Genomic DNA, 15,885 nt, shown 5'->3' with positions numbered 1-15,885 from the left:
ACCACGCTGAGAATCCCAGCCTCCAGCTACCTGGCTTTACCTGACTGGCGATCAAAATACGGCGGGAGCGCACGCATTTTGTTTTTAATTATTTTTTTAAATAATTATAAAAAAATTAATGGGCTTCCTGTATTTTGATTGCCAGCCAAGGAAAAGCCAGGCAGATTGGGGTGACAGCTTGTAGCCGTCCGCTTTATCTGCGCTGAGAATAAAAAATACCGCGGAGCGCTGTCATTTTTTTTTTATTATTTATTTATTTTTACACTACTATATGTGTGAGGGACCCAACAGCCAATCACAGACGCTGTCACGCAGAATGGGTGTCTGTAATTGGCTGTTGCCGTAACCTGGAATCTGCCCATACATTCTAGATGCTAGAATGTATGGACTGGTTTCAGGTTACTACAGCATCCAATCACAGACGCCCACTCTGTGACAGCGTCTGTGATTGTCTGTTATTTTAGCAGTAACATAAAACAACAACATAGAGAAAAAATATTTTATTAGAAATAAAACAAAAGACATTTAGGACTCCATCTTTATTACTAAAAAAGAACCCCTATGACGTAGTTCAAAGGTGGGCAAGCATTTTCAGCACTGCTACATCTGACTTACAGGACCTTCCATGACGTCATAGCCATGTGACCAGTCTGGTTTGACTGTTGTTACCTCGTGGGTTACAGGACCTTCCATGACGGTATAGCCATGTGACCAGGTTGTAATCCAATGACTGTACAACATTCACACCAGACTGGTCGCATGGCTTTGACGTCATGGAAGGTCTTGTAACCCGGGGGCACAGCAATGATCGGACTCGGAAGCAGAAGCGGCTGGGAGACAAAGTCTGCAGGACTCGTTGCGGGACCTGTAAGTATAATGACAATGTTTATTATTAACTATATTCTTTATTTTACAGCCCCCCGCCCCTGCCCCATCTCATACCTGTAAAGTCCAAGTTCGTTGTTCGGATGCAAGTTCGCGTTCTCTCAGAGCACGAACTCGATCTTTACAAAACTTTCGTGCGAGGCTCCCGAACTTTGGGGGGTTCAACCATCATTAATCAGAACTAGCTCTGATCGCTGCTGTTAGGCCACGTGCACACATTGAGCATTTGGTGAGTTTTTTACCTCAGTATTTGTAGCCAAAACCAGGAGTAAGTGATAAATACAGAAGTGGTGACATGTTTCTATTATACTTTTCCTCTGATTGTTCCACTTCTAGTTTTGATACAAGTTTTGCGGTAAAAATCGCACCAAATACTCAATGTGTGCACGTGGCCCAGAAAGGCAAAGCCTGGAAACACATGTAAGGCCACGTGCACATGTTGAGTATTTAGTGATTTCTTTGTCGCTCCATTGGGAGACCCAGACAATTAGTTTTTTTGGGGTGTATAGCTTCTGCCTCCGGAGGCCACACAAAGTATTACACTTAAAAGTGTAAAGCCCCTCCCCTTCTGCCTATACACGCCCCCTAGCATCACGGGCTCCTCAGTTTTTATGCTTTGTGCGAAGGAGGCACACATGCACGCATAGCTCCACAATTTAGTCAGCAGCAGCTGCTGACTATATCGGATGGAAGAAAAGAGGGCCCATAACAGGGCCCCCGGCATGCTCCCTTCTCACCCCACTCTGGTCGGCGGTGCTGTTAAGGTTGAGGTACCCATTGCGGGTACATAGGCAGGAGCCACATGCCGTTTTCCTTCCCCATCCCTTAAGGGCTCTGGGTGAAGTGGGATCCTAATCGGTCTCCAGGCACTGGGACCGTGCTCCCTCCGCAGCCCCTGGGGAATCTGCTGGACAGGAGCTGGGTATCGTCAGGGACAAGGCCCTGCTACTGTGAGGTACTCTGTGTCCCCTTGGGGACGGCGCATGGAGCGCTTGTGTCATACACGCTGCAGCACTGCTGGGTGTGTTAGTGCGCCGGGACTACCGCGCTGACCGCGCTTGTTTGCCGGCCGCGCTTATAACTTTAGTCCCAGGCTTCTGCGGCCTAGTACCGCATATTCCCGCCCCCGGGCCTGCCAGTCAGGGGAAGGGAGGGACGCTGCACTGGACGTCAGAGCTGAGGGCTGGAGCATACTTTGTATCCTCCTCCCCCCTCACTGAGCACCGTGGGGCACCAGATTCCCGCACTTTCTAGGGCACGCCCACGGCCCCCTCCTCCTCACAGAACGCTGGCAGCCATTCCTGTCAGCACTTCTGAAGCTGGAGAGGAGAGACAACACGGCTCTGGGAGGCCCAGGCAGGGAATCTGGTGGTCACACAACCGCTTTCGGCGGTCGGTAAGCCGCACCTGTTTCTAGGTGCTGGCCCCCCTGGGTGCCGAAGTGTATATATATATATGCTTATATGCTATACAGTTACTCTGTACGGTCGCACTGTTGGTTATTGGCTATATACCCTCCCGGATTGTACTCAGAGGAGACAACAGCATGTCGTCCGCAAAAAGCAAGGGTGCCAAAGCACAGGCTTACTTTGCAACCTGTACCTCATGTGCGGCTATACTACCGGCAGGTTCCACCTACCCTCATTGTGTGCAATGCTCGGCCCCTGTGGCACTTACTCAGCCGGAGCCTCTGCCACTGGTGGCCCAAGTGGAACCACCTGCTACCACTGTCCAGGTGACAGGGACGGAGTTTGCAGTATTCGCTGACAAACTTTCTGAGACTATGGATAAATGGTCTGCTAAGATACTAGAAGCCTTGCAGTCCAGGCCGGTAACACAGGCCCCGGGCACTGTTGAATCATTGACCCCAGGCCCCCCTCGGTTGGAGCAGCAAAGTGCTCCTGGGTTGACTCATAGGTCCCAAGGTGAGGTCTCTGACACGGACCGCAGTCCCAGACCGCCTAAGCGGGCTCGCTGGGAGCTTCCCTCGACTTCATCACACTGTTCAGGGTCTCAGCAGGAGGACTCTCTAGAGGATGAAGCGGAGGTGGCAGATCAGGATTCTGATCCTGAAGCCGCTCTCAACCTAGATACACCAGAAGGAGACGCCATAGTGAATGACCTTATAGCGTCCATCAATCAGGTGTTGGATCTTTCTCCCCCAGCTCCTCCAATTGAGGAGTCAGCTTCTCAGCAGGAGAAATTCCGTTTTAGGTTTCCCAAGCGTACAATGAGTACGTTTCTGGATCACTCCGACTTCAGAGAGGCAGTCCAGAAACACCGAGCTTGTCCAGATAAGCGCTTTTCTAAGCGCCTTAAGGACACACGTTATCCCTTCCCCCCTGACGTTGTCAAGGGTTGGGCTCAGTGTCCCAAGGTGGATCCTCCAGTCTCCAGACTGGCGGCTAGATCCATAGTTGCAGTGGAAGATGGGGCTTCACTCAAAGATGCCACTGACAGACAGATGGAGCTCTGGTTGAAATCCATATATGAGGCTATCGGCGCGTCCTTTGCTCCGGCATTCGCAGCCGTATGGGCACTCCAAGCTATCTCAGCTTGTCACTCGCAGATTAATGCAGTCACACGTGCCTCTGCTCCGCAGGTGGTGTCCTTAACCTCTCAGGCGTCGGCGTTTGCGTCCTACGCCATTAATGCTGTCCTGGACTCTGCGAGCCGTACGGCGGTAGCATCCGCCAATTCTGTGGCAGTCCGCAGGGCCATGTGGCTACGTGAATGGAAGGCAGACTCTGCTTCCAAAAAGTTCTTAACCGGTTTGCCATTTTCTGGCGACCGCCTGTTTGGTGAGCGATTGGATGAAATCATTAAACAATCCAAGGGAAAGGACTCATCCTTACCCCAGTCCAAACCAAATAGACCTCAACAACGGAAGGTACAATCGAGGTTTCGGTCCTTTCGGCCCGCGGGCAGGTCTCAATTCTCCTCGTCCAACAGGCCACAGAAGGGTCAGACGAACTCCGATGCATGGCGGTCTAAGTCACGTCCTAAAAAGACCGCCGGAGGAACCGCTCCCAAAGCGGCCTCCTCATGACTTTCGGCCTCTTCACACCGCATCCTCGGTCGGTGGCAGGCTCTCCCGCTTTTGCGACGCCTGGCTGCCACAGGTACAAGACCGTTGGGTGAGAGACATTCTGTCTCACGGTTACAGGATAGAGTTCAGCTCTCGTCCTCTGACTCGATTCTTCAGAACATCTCCGCCCCCCGAGCGAGCCGATGCTCTTCTTCAGGCGGTGTGCACTCTGAAGGCAGAAGGAGTGGTGATCCCTGTTCCTCTTCAGCAACAAGGTCACGGTTTTTACTCCAACTTGTTTGTGGTGCCAAAAAAGGACGGATCTTTCCGTCCTGTTCTGGACCTAAAACTGCTCAACAAACACGTAAAAACCAGGCGGTTCCGGATGGAATCGCTCCGCTCCGTCATCGCCTCAATGTCCCAAGGAGATTTCCTAGCATCAATCGACATCAAAGATGCTTATCTCCACGTACCGATTGCACCAGAGCATCAGCTATTCCTGCGTTTCGCCATAGGGGACGAACACCTTCAGTTCGTGGCACTGCCTTTCGGCCTGGCGACAGCACCACGGGTCTTCACCAAGGTCATGGCAACAGTGGTAGCAGTCGTACACTCTCAGGGACACTCGGTGATCCCTTACTTAGACGATCTGCTTGTCAAGGCACCCTCTCGAGTGGCATGCCAACACAGCCTGGACATTGCTCTGGAGACTCTCCAGAGATTCGGGTGGATCATCAATTTTCCAAAGTCAAATCTGACACCGGCCCAATCACTGACATATCTCGGGATGGAGTTTCATACTCTCTCAGCGATAGTGAAGCTTCCGCTGGACAAACAGCGTTCACTACAGACAGGGGTGCAATCTCTCCTTCAAGGCCAGTCACACCCCTTGAGGCGCCTCATGCACTTCCTAGGGAAGATGGTGGCAGCAATGGAGGCAGTTCCGTTTGCGCAGTTTCATCTGCGTCCACTTCAATGGGACATTCTCCGCAAGTGGGACAGGAAGTCGACGTCCCTCGACAGGAACGTCTCCCTTTCTCAGGCAGCCAAAGCCTCCCTTCGGTGGTGGCTTCTTCCCACTTCATTGTCGAAGGGGAAATCCTTCCTACCCCCATCCTGGGCGGTGGTCACGACGGACGCGAGTCTGTCAGGGTGGGGAGCGGTCTTTCTCCACCACAGGGCCCAGGGTACCTGGACTCAGCCAGAGTCCTCTCTTCAGATCAATGTTCTGGAGATAAGGGCAGTGTATCTTGCCCTAAAGGCGTTCCAGCCGTGGCTGGAAGGCAAGCAGATCCGAATTCAGTCGGACAACTCCACAGCGGTGGCATACATCAACCACCAAGGAGGAACACGCAGTCAGCAAGCCTTCCAGGAAGTCCGGCGGATTCTGCTGTGGGTGGAAGCCACAGCATCCACCATATCCGCAGTTCACATCCTGGGCGTAGAAAACTGGGAAGCAGACTTTCTCAGTCGCCAGGGCATGGACGCAGGGGAATGGTCCCTTCACCCGGACGTGTTTCAAGAGATCTGTTGCCGCTGGGGAATGCCGGATGTCGACCTAATGGCGTCCCGGCACAACCACAAGGTCCCAGCATTCATGGCACGGTCTCAAGATCACAGAGCTCTGGCGGCAGACGCATTAGTTCAGGATTGGTCGCAGTTTCAACTGCCTTATGTGTTTCCTCCTCTGGCACTGTTGCCCAGAGTGTTACGCAAGATCAGGTCCGACTGCCGCCGCGCCATCCTCGTCGCTCCAGACTGGCCGAGGAGGTCGTGGTACCCGGATCTGTGGCATCTCACGGTGGGCCAACCGTGGGCACTACCAGACCGACCAGACTTGCTGTCTCAAGGGCCGTTTTTCCATCTGAATTCTGCGGCCCTCAACCTGACTGTGTGGCCATTGAGTCCTGGATCCTAGCGTCTTCAGGGTTATCTCAAGAGGTCATTGCCACTATGAGACAGGCCAGGAAACCAGCGTCCGCCAAGATCTACCACAGGACGTGGAGGATATTCTTATCCTGGTGCTCTGATCAGGGTTTTACTCCCTGGCCATTTGCCTTGCCCACTTTTCTTTCCTTCCTTCAATCCGGATTGGAAAAGGGTTTGTCGCTCGGCTCCCTTAAGGGACAAGTCTCAGCGCTCTCTGTGTTTTTTCAGAAGCGCCTAGCCAGACTTCCAAAGGTACGCACGTTCCTGCAGGGGGTTTGTCACATAGTCCCTCCTTACAAGCGTCCGTTAGAACCCTGGGATCTGAACAGGGTGCTGATGGCTCTTCAGAAACCACCCTTCGAGCCAATGAAGGATATTTCTCTTTCACGCCTTTCGCAGAAAGTGGTCTTCCTAGTAGCAGTCACATCACTTCGGAGAGTGTCTGAGCTGGGAGCGCTGTCATGCAAAGCTCCTTTCCTGGTGTTTCACCAGGACAAGGTGGTTCTGCGTCCGGTTCCGGAATTTCTCTCTAAGGTGGTATCCCCTTTTCATCTCAATCAGGATATCTCCTTACCTTCTTTTTGTCCACATCCAGTTCACCAATGTGAAAAGGATTTGCACTTGTTAGATCTGGTGAGAGCACTCAGACTCTACATTTCTCGTACGGCGTCCCTGCGCCGCTCGGATGCACTCTTTGTCCTTGTCGCTGGCCAGTGTAAAGGGTCACAGGCTTCCAAATCAACCCTGGCTCGGTGGATCAAGGAACCAATTCTCGAAGCCTACCGTTCTTCTGGGCTTCCGGTTCCCTCAGGGCTGAAGGCCCATTCTACCAGAGCCGTGGGTGCGTCCTGGGCTTTGCGGCACCAGGCTACGGCTCAGCAGGTGTGTCAGGCGGCTACCTGGTCGAGCCTGCACACTTTCAGGAAACACTATCAGGTGCATACCTATGCCTCGGCAGATGCCAGCCTAGGTAGGCGAGTTCTTCAGGCGGCGGTTGCCCACCTGTAGGAAGGGGCCGTTTTACGGCTCTATTACGAGGTATTATTTTACCCACCCAGGGACTGCTTTTAGACGTCCCAATTGTCTGGGTCTCCCAATGAAGCGACAAAGAAGAAGGGAATTTTGTTTACTTACCGTAAATTCCTTTTCTTCTAGCTCCAATTGGGAGACCCAGCACCCGCCCCTGTTCCCTTCGGGCTGTTGTTCTTTGTGTACACATGTTGTTCATGTTGAATGGTTTTCAGTTTTCCGAACTTCCTTCGGATTGAATTTACTTTAGACCAATTTATAAGTTTCCTCCTTCCTGCTTTTGCACCAAAACTGAGGAGCCTGTGATGCACGGGGGGGTGTATAGGCAGAAGGGGAGGGGCTTTACACTTTTAAGTGTAATACTTTGTGTGGCCTCCGGAGGCAGAAGCTATACACCCCAAAAAAACTAATTGTCTGGGTCTCCCAATTGGAGCTAGAAGAAAAGGAATTTACGGTAAGTAAACAAAATTCCCTTCTTTTTTACCTCAGTTTTCTTTTTCGCTCCTAATTGGGAGACCCAGACAGTGGGTGTATAGCTACTGCCCTCTGGAGGCCGCACAAAGAACTACACTTAAAAGTGTAAGGCCCCTCCCCTTCTGGCTATACACCCTCCCGTAGGAGTACAGATTCCTCAGTTTTAGCTTTGTGCGCAAGGAGGTCAGACACGCACGCATAGCTCCATTGTTTTTAGTCAGCAGCAGCTGCTGACTATATCGGATGGAAGAAAAGAGGACACATATAGTGTCCCCAGCATGCTCCCTTCTCACCCCACTGTATGTCGGAGGTGTTTGTAAGGTTGAGGTACCCATTGCGGGTACGGCGGCAGGAGCCCACATGCTGATTCCTTCCCCATCCCTTTTTACAGGGCTCTGGGTGAAGTGGGATTTACCGGTCTCCAGGCACTGAGACCGTGCTCCATCTACAGCCCCTGGAGAAGATGCTGGATGGAGCGGAGTACATCAGGGACATGGCCCTGCTTCCTCAAGGTACTCTGTGTCCCCGTGCATTTGGCGCTCACACCGCAGCTTGCTGGGTGTTGTAGTGCGCCGGGGGACATCAGCGCTACGGCGCTTGTGCCAGGCCTCATTCAGCTTCGCTGAAGCAGGCACACTAGTGGGAAACGGTCGCGCCGGCCGCTGGGACTGCGGCGCGGCTGGCACTTGTGGTGCGCCGGGGACTTCAGCGCGGCCCGCGCTTTTACGGCGGCCGCGCTGATAACTCGAGTCCCCGGCTTTTGCGGCCTGCTTCCGTTCGTTCCCGCCCCCGGACCTGCCAGTCAGGAGAGGGGCGGGACGCTGGCCACGTCTAGGAACGGTCATGCCGGCCGCTGGGACTGCGGCGCGGCTGACACTTGTGGTGCGCCGGGGACTTCAGCGCGGCCCGCGCTTTTACGGCGGCCGCGCTGATAACTCGAGTCCCCGGCTTTTGCGGCCTGCTTCCGTTCGTTCCCGCCCCCAGACCTGCCAGTCAGGAGAGGGGCGGGACGCTGGCCAGTGCATCAGCGCTGAGGGCTGGAGTCGTTTTTACATACTCCAGCCCTCACAATCGGCACAGAGGGGACACTGTTCCCGCACTTTTGTTTGGGAACTCCCACGGACCGCCCCTCTCCACAGACGCCGGCAGCCATTCCTGCTGACACGCTGAGCTGCAGAGGGGAGCCGGGGAGACCCAGACAGGGAATCTGCAGCCTCTTACCCGCTATTCAGCGGGCGGTAAGCCCCCTCTTGTGCCAGTATTATTCTTAGTATTTTGTTTCTACAAATACTTTGTATTGCATAGCGCTGGTCGCCCTTTGGCTATAGACTCTCTCACATTGCAGAGAGCCAGCAACATGTCGTCCGTAAAACGCAAGGGTGCCAAGGCACAGACATTATATGCTTCCTGCACCGCTTGTGGGACTTTTCTACCGGCAGGCTCCACGGACCCCCATTGTGTGCAGTGCTCGGCCCCTGCGGCGCTTGCACAGTCGGGACCTCTGCTGGACGTGACCCAGGGTGTACCACCTGTGAATGCTGTCCAGGTGACAGGAACTGAGTTTGCAGCTTTTGCTGACAGAATGTCTCTCACTATGTCACAAATTCTTGACACATTGCGAGCTAGGCCTGTACTTCAGGCCACGGACACTGTGCAATCATTGCCCCCTGGTCCCCCTCAGCTCCAAGCTCCGGGACGGGCATATACACCTCAGGGTGAAGACTCTGACTCGGACGATGGCCCCGGGCAGCCTAAGCGGGCTCGCTATGACGGGCCTTCACATTCATCTCAATGGTCAGGATCCCAGCGAGATGAATCTATGGGTGATGAGGCGGACGTAACTGATCAGGATTCTGATCCTGGGACCGCTCTCAATCTAGATACACCAGATGGTGACGCCATAGTTAATGATCTTATATTTAACATCAATAAGATGTTAAATATTTCCCCACCAGCTCCTCTTGTGGAGGAGTCAGCTTCGCAGCACGAGAGAATCCATTTCAGATACCCTAAGCGTACTTTAAGCACTTTTCTGGACCACGCTGACTTTAGAGACGCAATCCAGAAACCCCACGCTTATCCTGAAAGGCGTTTTCCTAAACGGCTTAAAGATACACGCTATCCTTTTCCCCCTGAGGTGGTCAAGGGTTGGACCCAGTGTCCAAAAGTGGATCCTCCAATTTCCAGGCTTGCAGCTAGATCCTTGGTTGCAGTTGAAGATGGAGCGGCACTTAAAGATGCCACTGACAGGCAGATGGAGCTCTGGCTGAAATCCATCTATGAAGCGATTGGAGCGTCATTAGCGCCTTCTTTTGCGGCCGTATGGGCACTCCAAGCTATCTCAGCCGGGCTTGCGCGAGTTGACTCCGTCACACGTGCATGTGCCCCGCAGGTAGCACCATTGACCTCGCAAATGGCGGCATTCGCGTCGTACGCGATTAATGCTGTTCTTGACGCTACAAGCCGCACGGCAGTGGCGTCAGCCAACTCCGTTGTTTTGCGTAGGGCCCTGTGGTTGAGACATTGGAAAGCAGATTCTCATTCCAAGAAGTGCTTAACCAATTTGCCTTTTTCTCGTGACCGATTGTTTGGAGAGCGTTTGGATGAAATCATCAAACACTCCAAGGGTAAGGACTCATCCTTACCGCAACACAGACAAAACAAACCCCAACAAAGGAAGGGTCAGTCTGGTTATCGGTCCTTTCGAGGACCGGGCAGGTCCCAATTCGCCTCGTCAAAAAAGACTCAAAAGGACCAGAGACGCTCAGATTCTTGGAGGTCTCAGTCACGCCCAAAAAGGACAGCCGGAGGAACCGTTGCCAAGACGGCGTCCTCCTGACTTGCGGTCTCCGATTCCCACACCCGCGGTCGGTGGGAGGCTTTCCCACTTTGGCGACATCTGGCTGTCACACGTCAAAGACCGTTGGGTGAGGGATATTCTGTCTCACGGGTACAGGATAGAGTTCAGTTCTCGTCCGCCAACTCGTTTCTTCAGAACTTCTCCACCTCCAGACCGAGCCGATGCTCTGTTGCAGGCGGTGGCCGCTCTAAAGGCGGAAGGAGTGGTGACCTCCGTCCCGCTTCAGGAACAAGGTCACGGTTTTTACTCCAATCTGTTTGTGGTCCCAAAAAAGGACGGATCGTATCGGCCCGTCCTGGATCTAAAGTTGCTCAACAGACACGTAAAAGTCAGGAGGTTCCGGATGGAATCCCTACGCTCCGTCATAGCCTCAATGTCTCAAGGAGATTTTCTAGCATCAATAGATATCAAGGATGCGTATCTCCACGTGCCGATCGCACCAGAGCATCAGCGTTTCCTACGCTTCGTCATACACGACGAACACCTACAGTTCGTAGCGTTACCTTTCGGTCTGGCAACAGCCCCCCGGGTCTTCACCAAGGTCATGGCAGCAGTAGTAGCTGTTCTGCACTCGCAGGGTCACTCGGTCATCCCGTATCTAGACGACCTGCTTATAAAGGCACCCTCTCAAGAGGCATGCCAACACAGTCTGAAGGTGGCACTAGACACTCTCCAGAGTTTCGGGTGGATTATCAACTTTCCAAAGTCTCATCTAACCCCGACCCAATCTCTGACTTATCTTGGCATGGAGTTTCATACTCTATCAGCGATAGTGAAGCTTCCACTGGACAAGCAGTGCTCGCTACGGACTGGAGTGCAATCTCTCCTTCAGAGCCAGTCGCACTCACTGAGGCGCCTCATGCATTTCCTAGGAAAGATGGTAGCAGCAATGGAGGCAGTCCCGTTTGCGCAGTTTCATCTGCGCCCTCTACAATGGGACATTCTACGCCAATGGGACGGGAAATCGACGTCCCTCGACAGGACTGTCTCCCTCTCTCAGACTGCCAAGGACTCTCTCCGTTGGTGGCTTCTCCCCACCTCATTGTCACAGGGAAAGTCGTTCCTTCCCCCGTCCTGGGCAGTGGTCACGACGGATGCGAGCCTATCAGGGTGGGGAGCGGTGTATCTCCACCACAGGGCTCAGGGGATGTGGACTCTGGAAGAGTCCACCCTGCAGATCAATGTTCTGGAAATCAGAGCAATCTATCTTGCCCTGCGAGCCTTCCAACAATGGCTGGAAGGCAAGCAGATTCGGATTCAGTCGGACAATTCTACGGCGGTGGCTTACATCAACCACCAAGGGGGAACACGCAGTCGCCAAGCTTTTCAAGAAGTCCAACGGATTTTGACGTGGGTGGAAAGCAGAGCGTCCACCATATCCGCAGTTCACATCCCAGGCGTGGAAAACTGGGAAGCAGACTTTCTCAGTCGCCAGGGCATGGACGCAGGAGAATGGTCCCTTCACCCGGACGTGTTTCAGCAGATCTGTTGCCGCTGGGGGACGCCGGACGTCGATCTGATGGCGTCACGGCACAACAACAAGGTCCCAGTTTTCATGGCACGGTCTCACGATCACCGAGCACTGGCGGCAGACGCCTTGGTTCAGGATTGGTCGCAATTCCGACTCCCCTATGTGTTCCCACCTCTAGCATTGTTACCCAGAGTTCTCCGGAAAATCAGGTCCGACTGCCATCGAGCCATACTCGTCGCTCCAGATTGGCCAAGAAGGTCGTGGTACCCGGATCTGTGGCATCTCACGGTAGGCCAACCGTGGACACTACCAGACCGTCCAGATTTGCTGTCTCAAGGGCCGTTTTTCCATCTGAATTCTGCGGCCCTGAACCTGACTGTGTGGCCATTGAGTCCTGGATCCTAGCGGCCTCAGGTTTATCTCAGGAGGTTGTTGCCACAATGAGACAGGCTAGAAAACCATCCTCAGCTAAGATCTATCACAGAACGTGGAAGATATTCTTAGCGTGGTGCTTGGCTCAAGGGTTTTCTCCCTGGCCATTTGCATTGCCAATTTTTCTTTCCTTCCTGCAGTCTGGGTTGGAAAAAGGTTTGTCGCTTAGCTCTCTTAAGGGTCAAGTCTCCGCGCTATCCGTATTCTTTCAGAAGCGCTTGGCACAGCTTTCTAAAGTACGCACGTTTCTCCAAGGAGTTTGTCATATCGTTCCTCCTTACAGACGGCCATTGGAACCCTGGGATCTGAACAAGGTTCTCATTGCTCTCCAGAAGCCGCCTTTCGAGCCTTTGAAAGAGGTTCCCCTTTCTCGGCTTTCACAAAAGGTAGTTTTTCTTGTGGCGGTCACGTCTCTTCGAAGAGTGTCCGAGCTAGCGGCGTTATCTTGCAAATCTCCCTTCCTGGTGTTTCACCAAGACAAGGTAGTACTGCGTCCAATTCCAGAGTTTTCTCCCAAGGTGGTTTCTTCCTTTCATCTCAATCAGGATATCACCTTACCATCTTTGTGTCCGCATCCAGTTCACCAATTTGAAAAGGGTTTACATCTGTTGGACCTGGTGAGAGCACTCAGGATTTACATTTCTCGCACGGCGGCTCTACGCCGTTCGGATGCGCTCTTTGTCCTAGTCGCTGGTCAGCATAAGGGATCGCAAGCTTCCAAATCCACCCTGGCGCGGTGGATCAAGGAACCAATTCTTCACACATACCGTTCTGCTGGGCTTCCGATTCCATCTGGACTGAAGGCCCATTCTACCAGAGCCGTGGGTGCGTCCTGGGCATTACGGCATCAGGCTACGGCTCAGCAAGTGTGCCAGGCGGCTACCTGGTCGAGTCTGCACACGTTTACCAAACACTATCAAGTGCATACCTACGCTTCGGCAGATGCCAGCCTAGGTAGACAGGTCCTTCAGGCGGCGGTGGCCCACCTGTAGGAAGAGGCTGTCTGACAGCCCGTTCATGTGGTATCTTTTTACCCACCCAGGGACTGCTTTTGGACGTCCCACTGTCTGGGTCTCCCAATTAGGAGCGAAAAAGAAGAAGGGAATTTTGTTTACTTACCGTAAATTCCTTTTCTTCTAGCTCCAATTGGGAGACCCAGCACCCGCCCTATTTGTTCTTAGGGTTTCGTTTTTTCGGGTGCACATGTTGTTCATGTTGTTTCTTAAGTTCTCCGATCGTGTTATCGGATTGAATTTGTTTTTGAAACTGTTATTGGCTTTCCTCCTTCTTGCTTTGGTACTAAAACTGAGGAATCTGTACTCCTACGGGAGGGTGTATAGCCAGAAGGGGAGGGGCCTTACACTTTTAAGTGTAGTTCTTTGTGCGGCCTCCAGAGGGCAGTAGCTATACACCCACTGTCTGGGTCTCCCAATTGGAGCTAGAAGAAAAGGAATTTACGGTAAGTAAACAAAATTCCCTTCTTTGTAAGTGAAAACCAGAAATTAAACAGTCAGAGGAGAAGTATAATAGAAACACGTCACCACTCCTGTATTATTACACACTCCTCGTTTACGGTTACAAATACTGAGGTAAAAAACTCACCAAATACTCAATGTGTGCACATGACGTAGAAAGGCAAAACCTGGAAACACAGCTAAGGACCTGTGAGCACTGGAAAATTACTTTTTCTTAAGAAAAATCGGCACCCTCTGGCAGAATTCCACACCTGCGGCAAAAACCGCACCAAAACCACACCCAAATTTTTGCCGCAGTTTGTTGCGTTTTTGCCGCGGAAGTGGCATGCTACTTCTTTTTTGCTACAGTAAAGCTGCAGAAATTGTGCAGCAAAACTTGTAGGAAAAAAAAACGCAGCGTGCATACAGCATTTTGGATTTCCCATAGATTTTGCTGGAGAAGGACTGCAGCAAGGTTATGAACAAAAAACCACACCTTTTCTGCGGCAAAAACGCGGCAAATCCGCTGCAAAAAACGCAGCGTGCGTACAGGGCCAAAGGCAACTTGCACACGTTGAGTATTTGGTGATTTTTTTTACCTTAGTATTTGTAACCGAAGACCAGGAGTGGGTGAAAAATGCAGAAGTGGTGCCCATGTTTCTATTCCTCTGATTGTTCCATTTCTGGTTTCGATTTACAAAAACTGAGGTAAAAAACTCAGCAAACACTCAGCATGTGCATGAGGTCTACAAAGGCAAAACCTTGAAACACATCTAAGGCCACGTACGTACGTTGAGTGGTTTTAGTCAGTTTTTTTTACCTCAGTTTTTGTAGCCGAAGACCAGGAGTGGGTGATAAATACAGAAGTGGCGCCCGTGTTTCTATTATAATTTTCCTCTGTTTGTCCTACTCCTGATTTTGGCTACAAATACTGAGGTAAAAAACTCAACATATGAACATGGCCTTAGAGGCAAATGCTATTTACACATCGAGAAGGGTTAAAAACCTCTCCTCACCTCATATTTCTCACAGCTGAGAGTTTGGTACAGTTGTGTCCGTCTAGGCAATCCTCTTTACGTTAAATGGTCCATACCAATACATTTTACCTACACTAATACATTGTAACAAAATCTGTGAACAGGAGAGACGTGTATGTCTCATATATTAAGCTCACAGTGGATTTTCCAGACCGGTTACAATTGTAACAAACCCTCAGCTATGAGAAGTATTAGATCAGGGCCAATGTTTTGTAGTGGTAATGAAGGTGGGGGGTGAGAGGTGCCAATGTTTGTTGTTAACTTCTATTACTTGCTTCCAGTCCCCTCCTTACAGCTCAGGAAGTTATGACTCCATTAAGACAGAAGTGACCGAAGTCAGCGGAGGGGCGGAGGACCTGTCAGTAAGCCGGACCGCGGCAGTGGACGACGACGATGAAGACGACCATGAAGACAACGATCGCATCACAGACACCGAAGGGCTGGACCCTGAACGTCTGAAAGCTTTTAATGTGAGCCCGGGGTTAATTAAGGTGGTGGGTGGGAGGGGGTTAACAACCACTATGACTATAAATAGCACCAAATTAAAGGGGTATTCCCTTTTCTAATATCATATTTCAATATGAAGTAAGCGTAAATCATAATAATATTAGTAGATACCTCCATTTTTAAATGTAGTATAGTTCTCCTGATTAGCCATATCTCTTACCTCGTGTGCAGGGCATTGCAGCTTAGGCATCCATGGTTATGTCCACTCATATAGTGACACTAAAGGGGGCTTTACACACTGCGATATCGTTAATGAATTATCGTCGGGGTCCCGGTGTTTGTGACGCACATCCGGCGTCATTAACGTTATCGCAGCGTGTGATAAGTATGAGCGACTTTAAACGATCGCAAAAGCGGTCAAAATCGTTTGCCACAGAGAGGTCGTCCTGAAACAAAAAATCGTTCTCTGCTTATTAGCGATGTTGTTCCTTCGGCACCACACATCGCTGTGTGTGACACCGCAGGAGTGACGAACATCTCCTTACCTGCCTCCACCAGCAATGAGGAAGGAAAGAGGTGGGCGGGATGTTACGTCCCGCTCATCTCCGCCCCTCCGCTTCTATTGGACGCCTGCCGTGACGTCGCTATGACGCCGCATGAACCGTCCCCTTAGAAAGGAGGCGGATTGCTGGCCAGAGCGACGTCACAGGGCAGGTAAGTCCGTGTGACGGGGGTAAGCAAGGTTGTGCTCCACGGGCAGCGATTTGCCCGTGTCGCACAACCGACGGGGGCGGGTACAATTGCTTGCGATCTCGCTAGCGAGATCGCAGCGTGTAAAG

At 51.9% G+C, this 15,885-nt stretch overlaps 1 protein-coding gene across 3 annotated transcripts in view; it reads left to right on the top strand.

Moving 5' to 3' along the window:
* NOL4L (nucleolar protein 4 like) overlaps nt 1–15,885 on the top strand; it is a 52,646-nt gene that overhangs the window by 21,117 nt on the left and 15,644 nt on the right. For all 3 annotated transcript variants that reach the window (XM_075350559.1, XM_075350558.1, XM_075350557.1), the window contains one exon: nt 14,881–15,069. In XM_075350559.1, coding sequence (XP_075206674.1) covers nt 14,881–15,069 — 189 coding nt within the window. The remainder of the gene's footprint in view (nt 1–14,880; nt 15,070–15,885) is intronic.

The sequence above is a fragment of the Anomaloglossus baeobatrachus genome, chromosome 5, assembly GCF_048569485.1.
Source record: "Anomaloglossus baeobatrachus isolate aAnoBae1 chromosome 5, aAnoBae1.hap1, whole genome shotgun sequence".
Taxonomy (NCBI): Eukaryota; Metazoa; Chordata; class Amphibia; order Anura; family Aromobatidae; genus Anomaloglossus; species Anomaloglossus baeobatrachus.
The sequence above is the reverse complement of the archived record's forward strand: the minus strand, read 5'-3'. Positions and strand labels throughout refer to the sequence as shown.